Source organism: Notolabrus celidotus, chromosome 9 (genome assembly GCF_009762535.1).
Source record: "Notolabrus celidotus isolate fNotCel1 chromosome 9, fNotCel1.pri, whole genome shotgun sequence".
Classification (NCBI taxonomy): Eukaryota; Metazoa; Chordata; class Actinopteri; order Labriformes; family Labridae; genus Notolabrus; species Notolabrus celidotus.
The window spans coordinates 35,555,300-35,568,791 of NC_048280.1; the positions used below are offsets into that span (position 1 = coordinate 35,555,300).

At 46.0% G+C, this 13,492-nt stretch overlaps 1 protein-coding gene across 1 annotated transcript; it reads right to left on the minus strand.

Moving 5' to 3' along the window:
• Nucleotides 1-617: 617 nt before the first annotated feature.
• On the minus strand, nucleotides 618-12,320 carry LOC117818402 (protein NLRC3-like; the record flags this gene model as incomplete). Its single annotated transcript, XM_034691262.1, has 5 exons — nucleotides 618-1,725; nucleotides 1,850-1,896; nucleotides 10,265-10,417; nucleotides 10,516-10,689; nucleotides 10,777-12,320. Coding segments are annotated over 5 exons (2,457 nt in total), but the record flags the coding sequence as incomplete, so codon positions are not given.
• Between the last annotated feature and the right edge of the window lie 1,172 nt (nucleotides 12,321-13,492).

Sequence of the window (13,492 nt, forward strand, 5' to 3'; positions counted from 1 at the left end):
ATCTTCAAATCTGCAGACGTGGGGAGTAAAACCGATCTCTGCCAGAAAGGCAGCAGGACCTTTCTGAAGGATTGGTCACAGATTCTGTGTTTCTTGTTGTTTTATTTGTCAGTATGTCGACGTGTGTCTTGGTACACAGCTACAGCTACAGCTACAGCTATGAACATGTAGCTATGTGGCTATGCTAATTAGCGCTAGCACTTATCCATGATAAATAAAAATCATCCACTAGATCTTCAAATCTGCAGACGTGGGGAGTAAACCCGACCTTTGTGTTTATTAAGACAGCCTACAACTAGCATGCCTCCCTCCTTAGCTCCTTGTTAGCACACATTTGTGCAGGTGATGAAAAACGGGGAGGGATTCAGTATTATTTTATACAGTCTATGGTCTGAACAAGCTCCGAGCTCTGACTCCGTGACAGACCGGATATTGTTGTTACGTAACAAAAACACGGAAGTCTGAAACGGCTGGTTTCACACACATTTACAGAAAGGTGTAGAAATCAAAACAGGGGCAGAATGGATTTTTTTTCATTCTCGGGGGGTTTGTAGACATGCCAGGGAAACATATTTCAGGTAAAAAACCATTAAAAATTCAATTTTGCATGATATGTCACCTTTAAATCATCTTTTCATCTGTAAAGCTCATAAAGGTGTCCACATGTGCCCGCAGTGAACGGCATGACATCAGCATGGTCAGAATCACTCATTATTAAGTTTAGTTGTATTTTTATGACTTTGAAGCTGCAGACCTGAACAGCTGATCAGTGCGCTGTAGGCGGAGGAGCACGTCTGTGTTGCGTCCGCAAATAATGCAAAAACAAACAGCCTTTCTGATGTGAAGTGAGGGTGAGCGCTGACAAAAATCACAAGTGGAGCGTACACCTAACCAGAGATGAGTGCTCGGGTCTCAGTTTTCCAAAGCTCAGGTACAGTATGTGAATTGTGAAAGTAATGCCTTTATGCACTTTTGTTCGTTGAGCTATGTATTGCCTAAAGACTAAAAGAAGAAAAAAAATGGGAGCGGTACAGGAGCGGGAGTCATTCTGAATGGGAGTGGGAGTCATTTTACCAGGAGTGGGACAGGACAGGAATTTGTTTTTACTCTGGCCAGGGATTGGGATGGGACATTTCTTTTTTTTTGTGGGAGTGGGATGGGACAGGAGTGAAAATCCACTCCAGTGTCACCCTCTAACACACACTGAGGAACCATGAGACAACAACCCAAACCCAAACCCAGGATACAGAGGTTCAGTGAAGGAGGTTCTGAAGGTGTGGAGGTGGATCAGAGAGTCAGAAGAGACTCTGTAGAAGGACAGAGTGCCAGCAGGACAGTCCACATACACTGCTACTCTGTGAGAGACAGAGGACCAGAAGATAGGGAGGACTGTTCTTCTGTCATTGTGATGGACAGAGTAACCTCCATCAGAGCAGATCAGACTCCAGGACTGAGCATTACATCCAAATAGACAGTCATCAATGTATCCCTTCTTTCTGATTCCTCTGTAACTCACTGATATATAAACCCCTCCTTTACACTCGACCTCCCAGTAACAGCGACCAGTCAGACCATCTCTGCACAGCAGCTGAGGCCAGATGTCAAATCTGTCTGGATGATCAGGATATGACTGATCCTCTTTCACGTGTGTCACCTCCCTGTTGTCTTCAGACAGTCTGAGCCGTCTGTGTGCTGTGTTTGAGTCCAGAGTGAGTTCACAGACATCTGATGGAGAGACAAAGACACAACACAGCAGCAGTTTATCATCAGACACACCTGAAGGCTTTATTCTTTGTTAGCTGACAGTCTGCTGTTTGGTCCTCATGAGTCAAACTGATTCCACACTTACACTTCTTCAGTCCAGGTTTTAACCACTGCTCTCCACCATGGTCCACCCTGGAGGAAGAAACACAGTCAGAGTGATGTTCAGTCCAACATGAGTCCTACCTGCTGTTCAACATGAAGCAGGGTTCCTCAGTTTGTCCCTGTGACAGAGAAACAGGCTGAAACTCCTCTGAGCCAGCTGTCTCCATCACTCTGTCTCTTTTTCTGACAGTGTTGAGATACTCAGAGAAAAAGAAGAAGTCAAAGATTCAAAAAGCAAAGGCTGGCTGTTGCTATGTCCTCCAACATGGAGACTTTCTTTTCCTCCTTTAAAAAGAGACTCATTTCTTCTTTTAGGGCTTGTGTTCACTCTGCAGTATAAAAAGCTCATTCTAAATAGACTTTAAATCTAAACAGTGTCTGCAGATAGAAATATGAAGGAGTGGGCTCTCTTCTTCTAAATATGAATGAAGATGAAATGAAACCTCTCATATGGACTCATGTGACTGTGTGAGGCTCTTCTTGGATCCTTCAGAGAGGGAGTAGAAGCATCACAGCTTTTTGCTTCCTGCTTCCCTAGAGTTTGCTGCTTGCTCTCTGCATTATTTCGCATTTCTTACATTCTTTTGCTCATATCCCCCTTTGTTTCCACTACAAGTAACAGGCACTGGGTTTTGGACATTTATAAATCACTTTGACAGTTATTAGGAGGTCAGCTACCATTTTTCACCTTTTCACCGAGTTTCCACAAGAGTTTGTCTGAAATCAGGAGGATCCAGTGAGCCCCAGGATCCTAAATGATGCACTACAGTCTCCCAAATCTTGCAAAACGCTTAACGGCGTCTTCATCCAAAAACTGTCAGAGAAACTTACAGGAAATTGCTGTCCTCCAGACAAGGATTATTACTCTTGAAGCTGAAAAGGGGCTTCATGACACACTTCCCACAACAGCCAGTGGTGAGATAGGTAAGTCTGGGGCTAACCAGAACACAAAAATTACCACTCATCATAGTGCAACTGCTGAGAACCTAAACCTGGATGATACAGTGTCTTTTCCGAAACTTTCTAAAGAACAGACTGATGCCACCTGGCATACAGTCATGGCCAAAAGTTTTGAGAATGACACAACTATTAATTTTCACAAAGTCTGCTGTTTCAGTTTTTATAATGGTAATTTGCATATACTGCAGAATGTTATGAGGAGTGATCAGCTCAACTGCAATTAATTGCAAAGTCCCTCTTTGCCTTGAAAATGAACTTTATCACCAAAAACACATTTCCACTGCATTTCAGCCCTGCCACAAAAGGACCAGCTAACATCATTTCAATGACACACAGGTGTCACACACATTAACACAGGTGTGGGTGTTGATGAGGACAAGGCTGGCGATCAATCTGTCATGATTGAGTGACTGGACACTTTAAAAGGAAGATGGTGCATGACACCGTTGTTCCTCATCTGTTAGCCATGGTTACCTGCAAGGAAACACGTGCAGCCATCATTGCATTGCACAAAAAGGGCCTAACAGGGAAGTTTATAGCAGCGAGTAAGATTGCACCTCAGTCAACCGTCTATCAAATTATCAAGAACTTCAAGGAGAGAGGTTCAATTGTTGCCAAACAGGCTCCAGGGCGCCCAAGAAAGTCCAGCAAGCGCCAGGACCGTCTCCTGAAGGTGTTACAGCTGCGGGATCGGGCCACCACCAGTGCAGAGCTTGCTCAGGAATGGCAGCAGGCAGGTGTGAGTGCATCTGCACGCACAGTGAGGCGAAGACTTTTGGAGGAAGGCCTGGTGTCAAGGAGGGCAGCAAAGAAGCCACTTCTCTCCAGTAAAAACATCAGGGACAGACTGATATTCTGCAGAAGGTACAGGGACTGGACTGCTGAGGACTGGGGTAAAGTCATTTTCTCTGATGAATCCCCTTTCTGATTGTTTGGGGCATCTGGAGGAAGGCTTGTTGGGAGAAGACGAGGTGAGCGCTACCATCAGTCCTGTCTCTTGCCAACAGTGAAGCATCCTGAGACCATTCATGTGTGGGGTTGCTTTTCGGTCAAGGGAGTGGGCTCTCTCACAATCTTGCCTAAAAACACAGCCATGAATAAAGAATGGTACCAGAACGCCTCCGAGAGCAACTTCTCCCAACCATCCAAGGGCAGTTTGGTGATGAAGAATGCCTTTTCCAGCATGATGGAGCACCTTGCCATAAAGCAAAAGTCATAACAAAATGGCTCGGGGAACAAAACATTAAGATTTTGGGCCAGATACAGATATCACCAGACTGCTCCCGAAAGTTTTGTCTAATCATCTAGGAGTCAAACGAATTATTTTGCATGTGGGTGCAGTTGACACCAGGAAAGCCCAATCAGAACTGTTGAAAAAAGATTTGTCAAGTCAACTTTATTTATATAGCACATTTAAAAACAACCAGTGTTGGCCAAAGTGCTTTACAAGGTAAAAAGTAAAAATTACATGAAGACAACAATAAAAACAACATAACAGGATATAAATGTCCTCTTCACGAGGAGAAAGCCAAAGAGAAGACATGGGTCTTCAACAAAGATTTAAAACATTACCCACATACAAAGAATTACAATAATCAAGCCTAGAAGTAATAAAGGCATGTCCAACTCTCTCTAGATCCTTTTCAAACTCTTTGAGAAACTTGACAAGCTTAAAGTACAGTCTTTCATTAGTGGACCTCTCCTAACTGTTGACAGAAGGATTAACAAATTCAGCCGCCTGCTTTCACTGAATACATGGCTTTCCAATGCCTGTGAGTCTTGAGGAATTAACTTCATTGACAACTTTAACCTGTTCTAGGGACAAGACAACCTCTTCAAAGAAAGGGTCCCCTCCTCAACTTGCTTGGAACAAGGCGGCTTACAGACAACTTTCTTTACTGTCTGTGGCACTCAACAACTCCCCCCCTTTCTCCTCTGCATCGGCCCAAGGCCCCCCTGCACCCAACAACTCCTCCACATCAGCCCAAGGCCCCCCTGCACCCAACAACTCCTCCACATCATCCCAAGGCCCCCCTGCACCCAACAACTCCTCCACATCAGCCCACGGACCCTCTGCACCCAACAACTCCTCCACATCAGCAAATGGACCCTCTGCACCCAACAACTCCTCCACATCAGCCCAAGGCCCCTCTGCACCCAACAACTCCTCCATATCAGCCCAAGGCCCCCCTGCACCCAACAACTCCTCCATATCAGCCCAAGGCCCCCCTGCACCCAACAACTCCTCCACATCAGCCCAAGGCCCCCCTGCACCCAACAACTCCTCCACATCAGCCCAAGGCCCCTCTGCACCCAACAACTCCTCCACATCAGCCCAAGGCCCCTCTGCACCCAACAACTCCTCCACATCAGCCCAAGGCCCCCCTGCACCCAACAACTCCTCCATATCAGCCCAAGGCCCCTCTGCACCCAACAACTCCTCCACATCAGCCCAAGGCCCCCCTGCACCCAACAACTCCTCCACATCATCCTAAGGCCCACCTGCACCCAACAACTCCTCCACATCAGCCCAAGGCCCCCCTGCATCCAACAACTCCTCCACATCATCCTAAGGCCCCCCTGCACCCAACAACTCCTCCACATCAGCCCAAGGCCCCTCTGCACCCAACAACTCCTCCACATCAGCCCAAGGCCCCCCTGCATCCAACAACTCCTCCACATCATCCTAAGGCCCCCCTGCACCCAACAACTCCTCCACATCAGCCCAAGGCCCCTCTGCACCCAACAACTCCTCCACATCACCCTAAGGCCCACCTGCACCCAACAACTCCTCCACATCAGCCCAAGGCCCACCTGCACCCAACAACTCCTCCACATCAGCCCAAGGCCCCCCTGCACCCAACAACTCCTCCATATCAGCCCAAGGCCCCTCTGCACCCAACAACTCCTCCACATCATCCCAAGGCCCCCCTGCACCCAACAACTCCTCCATATCAGCCCAAGGCCCCTCTGCACCCAACAACTCCTCCACATCAGCCCAAGGCCCCACTGCACCCAACAACTCCTCCATATCAGCCCAAGGCCCCTCTGCACCCAACAACTCCTCCATATCAGCCCAAGGCCCCCCTGCACCCAACAACTCCTCCATATCAGCCCAAGGCCCCTCTGCACCCAACAACTCCTCCACATCATCCCAAGGCCCCTCTGCACCCAACAACTCCTCCACATCATCCCAAGGCCCCCTGCACCCAACAACTCCTCCACATCAGCCCAAGGCCCCCCTGCACCCAACAACTCCTCCATATCAGCCCAAGGCCCCTCTGCACCCAACAACTCCTCCACATCAGCCCAAGGCCCCACTGCACCCAACAACTCCTCCATATCAGCCCAAGGCCCCTCTGCACCCAACAACTCCTCCACATCATCCCTAGGCCCCCCTGCACCCAACAACTCCTCCACATCAGCCCAAGTCCCCCCTGCACCCAACAACTCCTCCACATCAGCCCAAGGCCCCCCTGCACCCAACAACTCCTCCACATCATCCCTAGGCCCCCCTGCACCCAACAACTCCTCCACATCATCCCTAGGCCCCCCTGCACCCAACAACTCCTCCACATCAGCCCAAGTCCCCCCTGCACCCAACAACTCACCTCTAAAATTCAGAAGCCAGATGGAGGACTTGGTGATGTCTGGGATTAAAATGGTCCCACTTACCCCCAGCATCAGCAGGTCACGTGTATTATCATCAACTTTACTCCACACCAGGGGCGGATCCAGATTATTTTAAGGTGGGGGGCACAGGGGGGTACAACAGTTAAATCAGGGGGGGCATCTAAAAACAACAGAAATGAAGGCAGCACCAACTTCAACATTTTCGACCATTAAGTACTTACACTCAGTTGTCATAGATAGTACAGAAGACAGTGTTTTGATGTCTTCATCTTTCTTCAATTCTCTGCTTCATGCACACTGGAAGTAAATCCAGTTTTGCCAGACAGCCATACCAATAACATTTATTACGACTGCTTAGTAAAAAGTAATGATAAACAAATTACAGCTATAGTTCCACAACTGGACTGGACTGTTGCTAACCCAAACATTCCTCTGAACTCTGTTACTCAGAGTAGATATTCTGTAGTGCACAATAGACTCAATCTTATAAATTCATTTGCATGTTTTACTTGCAACCAGTTAAGTAAGATTCTGCTGTGTGATCACCTGTTTGACATTTTGTGCAACAGAAATTAAAAGTATTGGTTTGTTCATGCTCTTGTATTTTTGTGATGAAGAGGAAGTGAGTGTAATTATAAGGACTTGAGAAAATTAAAGTTTTTAAAAATTAGATATCATATCAGACCGAATTATTTTCAAAGCATAAGTATCTTATGTAGATTACAAAGCATTTCTTGAGCAGATCTCTAAGCAATGCAAATGATGTAGGCTAATAACATCCTGAGATGGCCGAGTCTGATCCTTTATCACAAAAACTGAACTGATAGAAAACTACATTCTATCAGGTGAGAAATACAAACGAGCAAATAACATATTGCTACATGGTGGGTTAATAATCAATAGTCTGCATTTGGGACCTCTAGGTGCAGCACATGGCTGACTGGGTGCAGGTGTTTCTACTGATGCTGTCATCTGAATCTGTATCAGAGTCATAGGTCTCTTTCCTGGCTGCATCTTTGACACAAAATTAAATTGCATCATCAAAACTTTGTTAACTGTATTTCTAAATTAAACCTCTATCATACTTTTTACAGCAAAGCATAAAGAGCAGATGTGTAACATTTTCTCCACATCACCTGGAGGTCTGTGTCTGCTGCTCTGCATGCAGAATTAAACCAGTAGCTCACTGTTTCTCATGCAAACTTACAGAAATCAACAATAAAAGTAGTAAACTGAACGTTGTAGTGAGTGAAACATGAAATAGCTCTCATAAACCTAGGGAACAAAAGGTTTATGGATCTAGTGATCTCACCTGGAACAGACTGAACTCTGCAACGGAAGTCTGCGACTGTGCCAGTGTTATAAAGTTAGCGTTGGTCTGCTGCTGCTATTTCCTGTTTGAATTTCAAGAGCCCCTTAATTGTACGAACATGGTACAATCAGATATAGGGTTTTGTTTTTGTTTTTTCACTTGATCACAGAACGGCTGGTAGCAACATTGATTAACAGCATGACGATCCAATGAAATTTGGGTGGGCACATGGGGGGAGGGCAATCAGATCACAGGGGTGCTCCTCAATGTGTCCCATCCCTCTCTGTTCAACCCCCCATGTGGGGCCATCTTGTCAACCCCAGCCAGCACCTCGACTGCTGGCCTCTTGAGCCTTAAACAGCAACACAGCTTCTGCTATCAGTATGGGCAGCAACTAGGACACCCCGGGTTTTTGCAACTCCAAAACTGTTATTTATGGACTAGCCCTGAATTACTTGGAGCCCTGGGAGACAACATCTGTAACTCCCTCCAGTCAAGACACGGACACAAGGCGTTCCTTTTCTTACGGGCATTTATTTTGCACAATCTGTGCCTTTGAGCATGCCGTAAGAACTGTAATAAAAATCATAAAATCAGCTTAATAAAGCTTAAACACAAATTACATACACACATAACACACTACTTATAAAATCAAATCAATATACATAGAAACTACATGCTGTTTAACTTATAATCACATCAAAGAAAAGAATTGGGCCACACAAACAAACTTTAACACATACCTCATTGGCCCCATGAACTGAAAGAAAGTAGAAATGAAATTTCTGGCTTCCCAGGTCTTCTAATGTGCAGCAGCTTTTTCCTCTCTGCATTAACCGTGCTGCATGGCAAGCATGAGGTGCATCCTGCTAAGCCCCGCCCCTTTCCCATGATCTGGAAGCTTTCAGTTTCTATGTGGAACACTTTTATTAACTTATATTAAACAGCTATATATTTTAACCTTAAATTATTCTAGTTTTTAACTTTAATTACTATATGAGTTGAAATGAAATAAATCTATAAGTTTTAATCACTGGCAGCTACAACATCCTTCCCAAGAACAATAGTTCCAATGTTAAGACAAAGGTTAGATAAAAGAGTGTCAACAAGATCCTCAAATCCCAATAATTTGATTCATATTACCTGTAAAAAAAAAGTATCCTAGCCCCTGCTCAAACAACCCTAAAACTGGCTGTACTTAATGTAAGATCCCTGTCTAATAAGTCTCTTTTAATCAATGATTTTAGAACATCTCACAAACTTAATCTTATGTTTCTAACAGAGGTTTGGTTGGAAAACAAATCTGGTAATGCCTTATTGAATCTATCCCACCTTATTTCAGGTTTGAGTCTGAAGCTCGACCAAACAGAAAAGGGGGAGGTGTTTGTGCTTTTTTAAGACAGAGTTTTCTTTTTAAGAAGCTATCATCTGGAGAATTCTATGTATGACCACATTACTCCAGTTTTAAAGTCCTTGCATTGGCCTCCTGTCAATCAGAGGATAGATTTTAAAGTGTATCTGCTGGTCTATAAGTCTCTCTGTGGCTCAGTGCCAAAATACATCTCTGACATGCTTGTGTCATATGAACCCACAAGGACACTACGAACATCTGGGGCTGGCTAATTTTACGTTCTTTCTTTCTTGATCTTATATTTTTTAATATCTTAAGTTGAAATGCTTACGTTTGTTTAATACCATATTTTACAAATTGGATATTTCACCATGTAATGTCATTTATTAAATTAGATATTTTTTTTATTTAATGTCAGATTTTACGATCAGATTTTGTTGGGCTGTTGGGCACCCTTCTCGTGACCATAGGTGAGGGTTGGAATGTAGATTGACCGGTAAATTGAGAGCTTTGCCTTCTGGCTCAGCTCTCTCTGCACCACGACAGACCAGTACAACGTCCGCATCATATTTCCAGAGCACCCCCCACAGGATACCTCAGGGGGCAGGGTCGTAAGCCTTTTCCAAATCCAAAAAGCACATGTGGACTTGTTGGGCAAACTCCCAAACCCCCTCCAGCACCCTCCCGAGGGTCTAGAGCTGGTCCAGTGTTCCACGGCCTCCTGCATTTGAGGTTCAACCAACAGCCAAACTCTCCTCTCCAGCACCCTGGAGTAAACCTTTCCAGGGAGGCTGAGGACTTTGATCCCCCTATAGTTGGAACACACCCTCTGGGGACCAGCACCCCTGTCTGCCACTCCAGAGGCACTGTCCCTGGTGTCCATGCAATGTTGCAGACGTGTGTCAACCAGGAAAGCCCTACAACATCCAGAGCCTTAACATCATTTTAAGAAGACAGGGCAGCTGTAGGTTACATGATCAATCAGCTGATCATCAAAGGTTATCAATTTATTGACATTTAGTGAGAGTCTGAGTCGGGCCCAATCACTGCTCTTAAAGAATTAAACTAAACAAGATGTTTTTTAGTGAATGAGATGTTTTCTTCGGCACATTCAGTGTTTGAGATCTTGTGGTCTGTTATACCTCAGTGTATCCAGTCTGCAGAGCGGATCCTCCAGAGTGGAGTCTCCAGGATGGTTGTACCTCAGGTCCAGCTCTCTCAGGTGGGAAGGGTTGGAGCTCAGAGCCGAGGCCAGAGAAGAACAGCCTTCCTCTGTGATCAGACATCCTGACAGCCTGGAGTTTGAAAAAAATAATCATGCAATAAGCAAAAGTCTACTTATTATTACTATTTCAAACATAGAACCTGAAGCATGATGAGCAGGAATCCTGACCTGAGAGTTTCCAGTTTACAGTGAGGACTCTTCAGTCCAGCAGAAAGCAGGTCCACTCCTGAATCCTGCAGGTCGTTGTTACTCAGGTCCAGCTCTCTCAGACTGGAGGACTGTGAGCTGAGGACTGAGGACAGAGCTTCATAGCTTCTCTCTGACAGGTTACATCCACTCAGCCTGAAGAAGATGATGAGAGCAAACAAAAGGTTTCAGTTGTCATGAACAGAATTAATTCTACTTCAAATGTCTCCCTCATGAACTCACACAGCTTTGTTGGAGGCTTTGATCACTGGCAGCAGCCTCAGAAGAGCCTCCTCTGAAGCAGAGTATTTCTTCAGGTCAAACACATCCAGATCTTTCTCTGAGGACAGTAAGATGAAGACCAGAGCTGACCACTGAGCAGGAGACAGTTTCTCTGTGGAGAGACGTCCTGATCTCAGGGACCGTTGGATCTGCTCCACTAAAGAACGATCATTCAGTTCATTCAGACAGTGGAACAGGTTGATGTTTCTCTCTGCAGACAGATCCTCACTGATCTTCTTCTTGATGTACTGGACTGTTTCCTGATTGGTTTGTGAGCTACTTCCTGTCTGTGTCAGCAGACCTTTCAGGAGGGTCTGATTGTTCTGCAGCGAAAGACCCAGGAGGAACCGCAGGAACAAGTCCAGGTGTCCGTTTGGACTCTGTAAAGCCTGGTCCACAGCACTCTGGTAGAACTGTGTAAGTGTAGATCCATGGTAGGATGATGGTTCTTGTTCCATCAGGTTGAGTCCAGACTTGGTGAAGGCCAGATGGACATGAAGAGCAGCCAGAAACTCCTGAATGCTCAGGTGGATGAAGCAGAACACCTGGTCCTGGTACAGTCCTCTCTCCTCTCTGAAGATCTGTGTGAACACTCCTGAGTACACTGAGGCTTCCTTGATCTTGATGCCACATTCTGTCAGGTCGGAGTCATAGAAGATCAGGTTTCCTTTCTGCAGCTGATCAAAAGCCAGTTTCCCCAGAGACTGGATCATCTCCCTGCTCTCTGGACTCCGGAGTGGATCAGTCCCAGATCCTCCATCATACTTGATGCTCTTCAGTTTGGACTGGACCACCAGGAAGTGGATGTACATCTGAGTCAGGGTCCTTGGCAGCCCTCCTCCCTCTCTGGTCTTCAGCACATCCTCAAGAACTTCAGCAGTGATCCAGCAGAAGACCGGGATGTGGCACATGATGTGGAGGCTTCTGGATGTCTTGATGTGGGAGATGACTCTGCTGGCCTGCTCCTGGTCTCTGAACCTCTTCCTGAAGTACTTCTCCTTCTGAGGGTCAGCGAACCCTCTGACCTCTGTCACCATGTCAACACACTCCGGAGGGATCTGATTGGCTGCTGCAGGTCGTGTGGTTATCCAGAGGCGAGCAGAGGGGAGCAGGTTCCCCTTGATGAGGTTTGTCAGCAGCACATCCACTGAGGTGGACTCTGCAGCATCAGTCAGGATCTGATTGTTGTGGAAGTCCAGAGGAAGTCGACACTCATCCAGACCGTCAAAGATGAACACAACCTGGAACTCTTCAAACCTGCAGAGTCCTACTTCTCTGGTCGGAGTAAAGAAGTGATGAACAAGTTCCACCAAGCTGAACTTTCTCTCTCTCAGCACATTCAGCTCTCTGAACGTGAAGGGGAATGTGAACTGGATGTCCTGGTGGTCTTTGTCTTCAGCCCAGTCCAGAGTGAACTTCTGTGTTAAGACTGTTTTCCCGATGCCAGCCACTCCCTTTGTCAGCACTGCTCTGATTGGTTGATCTCTTCCAGGTGAGCCTTTAAAGATGTCCTCTTGTCTGATGGTGGTCTCTGCTCTGTGTGGGGTCCTGGATGCTGCTTCAATCTGTCTGACCTCATGTTCATCATTGACCTCTCCAGTCCCTCCCTCTGTGATGTAGAGCTCTGTGTAGATCTGGTTCAGGAGGGTTGGGTTTCCTGCTTTAGCGATCCCCTCAAACACACACTGGAACTTCTCCTTCAGGTGAGACTTCAGTTTACGTCTGCACTCTGGAACAACAGTTCCTGAAAGAACCAAAGAGAAATGTGATGAATGATCTGAAGCTACAATCAGTCTGATTCATTTACACTTTCAGACATCAGGATGGATTTGATTTTCCTCCTCTCTGAAATCTCTTCATCAGCTGTGAACACTTTCTCACAGCTCATAGATGTGATACAAATGTGTGCATCATATTAACAGCAGAGTTGTAAATGTAAACCTCTCCCATGTTGTCTCCATTTTCTCTCTCCATCATGTTCAATGTGTTCAAATCCTCTTACTGCTCTGCAGACAGTCAGCCAGCTCCTCCTGCTTCATTCTCCTCAGGAAGTGCAGAGTGATCTCCAGAAAGGCCTCTCTGCTCCTCCTCTGATCTTCATCCTCATCCTCCCTCTGACTCTCTAAGCATTCTGGGTAATCTGGACTCAGAGCTCTCTGGATCTCCTTCAGCTCGGTCTTTACAAAACTGATGATGTTCTCCTGGAGCAGCTGGAGCAGAACAAAATAGAACATAAGATCATTGGTGACAGACAGAGAGCCTGTTGGTCTGCAGAATCCAGCATGGAGACTGGACCACAATGCTGCTTCAGGACTTAGTCTGTGGATGGTCCTGTCTTCTACAAATCAAGTTTCTATGAAATTAACTTCCTGTTGGAGAAATCTCCTGGTGTGCTTTCATCCAGAAGAAGTCTGCAGTGACTTTAGACCTGATGTGTTTATTAGAATGAAGCTGAAAGCAGCAGCTGTCATTAACATGAAGCAAAGTGTTTCTGTTCTTTAAACCTCAAACTGGACTCACTTTGTGAACTCTGCTGCCAAAGTCTGAGGGCTGTGTGAGAGCAGCATGACCTCTGACCTCTGACTGTGCGCAGCTCAGATATGTAAGTCTTCATTCAATCAGTCAAACACTGGGGGCCCGATCTATTAAAGGTTTGCGTGTATAAAAACATGTGCAA